This window comes from Physeter macrocephalus, chromosome 5 (genome assembly GCF_002837175.3).
Source record: "Physeter macrocephalus isolate SW-GA chromosome 5, ASM283717v5, whole genome shotgun sequence".
In the NCBI taxonomy this organism is placed as follows: domain Eukaryota; kingdom Metazoa; phylum Chordata; class Mammalia; order Artiodactyla; family Physeteridae; genus Physeter; species Physeter macrocephalus.
Window position 1 is genome coordinate 7,346,307 of NC_041218.1, and position 2,229 is coordinate 7,348,535.

The 2,229-nt window shown below is 41.0% G+C and overlaps 1 protein-coding gene across 11 annotated transcripts in view; it reads left to right on the forward strand.

The window, feature by feature from the left end:
- EZH2 (enhancer of zeste 2 polycomb repressive complex 2 subunit) overlaps positions 1–2,229 on the forward strand; it is a 64,800-nt gene that overhangs the window by 51,777 nt on the left and 10,794 nt on the right. For all 11 annotated transcript variants that reach the window (XM_024128240.1, XM_028489635.2, XM_028489631.2 and 8 more), the window contains exon 9: positions 1,783–1,874. In XM_024128240.1, the coding sequence (XP_023984008.1) occupies positions 1,783–1,874 (92 nt within the window). The remainder of the gene's footprint in view (positions 1–1,782; positions 1,875–2,229) is intronic.

Genomic DNA, 2,229 nt, shown 5'->3' on the forward strand with positions numbered 1-2,229 from the left:
ACACTACCAAATGTAAAATAGATAGCTAGTGGGAAGCAGCCGCATAGCACGGAGATCAGCTCGGTGCTTGTGTCCACCTGGAGGGGTGGGATAGGGAGGGTGGGAGGGAGGGAGACGCAAGAGGGAAGAGATATGGGGACATATGTATATGTAAAACTGATTCACTTTGTTATAAAGCAGAAACTGACACACCACTGTGAAACAGTTATACTCCAATAAAGATGTTAAAAAGAAAATAGTCAAGACATTTCTAGAAGAGGGAATTCTTTATATACTTAGTTTTCCTAAAGAATTGAAGTTGGAAATTGTGCTGAAGGAAATCTAGTTGTAAGAATAGTTCTCTTTCTTTAGCTAAATGGAATGTGAGATGAAGAATGGTACTTTAAAAAATTTAAAAGTACTTTTATTATTAGCATGCTAATTTTTCCTTTATGGCCTGAATTTGTTCTTACCTTGGAGACTGTAGAATTGTGGCTTATGGTGCTGATACTGTTACCTAGTCCTGACTTAGAGGCTTCTTCTGTCTCATGACCAGCAGAGGCTGCTGTCCTCATTTGTGTACGTGTGTGTGTACAGATACATGTGTGTCTTCAGTGAACTGGGGCAAAAATATCAATCTCTAACTATAGTATGTGCTAGAGGAGACATCCAAACTAAAAACAAGTTTCACCACAAATGTGTCAGTCAGGTCGTGCCTCTGGCTCACGACGATTCTGGTTTTGGATGGATGTGATTCCTTCTGCTTGTGTGACCTTAATCTTCTGGTGCTCGCTCTTTGTATTTTAGGGGTCTTCACCTGTGCAGAATGTGATTCAGTGCTAAATCAGTCATATGGTATCAGGCTCGTGTTCTGGGAAAAACCAACTCACATACTTGAAACAGAATCTGAGCCTTGAATTTCTATTTTCAAAACATAACTTTTTCCTCCTTCCCTCTCATCACTGCCTTCATTTCCCATTTAAGTTCTATGGATAGAAGTATGGCTTTTTACAAATATTTTTTAAATGATTTACTTCATGAATCTGTCACTTGTTTTTATCCAGATTAATTTTCATCTTGTGTAATTCTAGATAGGGCATTTCTAGTATTTGCCCTTACACACTGTAAGCAAGCTTCCCCAAGTTGTCTGAAGTTCTCACTGCTGTGCTTTCATACTTCGTTAGTATACCAGTGTGCTGGAGTTTGAATTTTTCTGTTATATTATTTGGGAATCTTAAGTTTCAAACACTTTATCTTTCTAAAACCTGTTTTATCTGACCATTGTATTTTCCTGCAGAAAGGGTGCTGACTGTGCAGGCTCCCCCTGGGTTCTTGAATTGTGGGTGCTTCAAAGAAACTGACTTGTAGTATTCCGAGGCTGTCCTCATTATCTTTTAAAAGTGGTTTTTAACAATTGGTGTCCCATTCTTCTCCCCCATTTGACAAGCTGATTGCTGACCTTTCTTTGGCAATCGATAAATTGTAGATGTCAGAATTCTTTTGTAAAAAGAGGAAATCTGATTTCTATGTAGAGGATACATCAGTTGTTTCTATGGAGACATTAAAGACTCAAATAAATGTTTATAATTAGAGCTCAGGTGTTCTGGGGGAGACCTGAGGAGAATACATTGTGGAAATTCAATAAGAGCTTGAAGGAAAGTTCCATAATGTAAACATTATTAGCAAAAGTGTAATGTAGTAACTGACTTTCTCCTTTGGAACTGGAGACATGAAAAAGTAATGTTACGTTTATGTGTAAAAGTAATGTTAGTTATGTTTGGATATTTTATGTTTATTTTGCAGCTTTTCATGCGACACCCAACACTTACAAGCGGAAGAACACGGAGACGGCTCTGGACAACAAGCCTTGCGGCCCCCAGTGTTACCAGCACTTGGTAAGCGTGCGCAGCGGGGCTCCAGAGGGAACTGGAGAAGTCTTAATTTTGAACTTCGGTGAGGTCTATAAAGTCAGCGGTAACCTCACTGTTCCCATACTTTCATTGGCCATATGATAGCAGAGGTTTCTCAGTCACATTTCTTGGTAGTGCTTACGTACTGCACATTCTAGTCTTTCGGTATCTCGCGTTCTTTTTTTTTTTTTTTTTTAGTACGCGGGCCTCTCACTGCTGTGGCCTCTCCCGTTGCGGAGCGCAGGCTCCGGACGCGCAGGCTCAGTGGCCACGGCTCACGGGCCCAGCCGCTCCGCGGCATGTGGGATCTTCCCGGACCGGGGCATGAACCCGCGTTCCC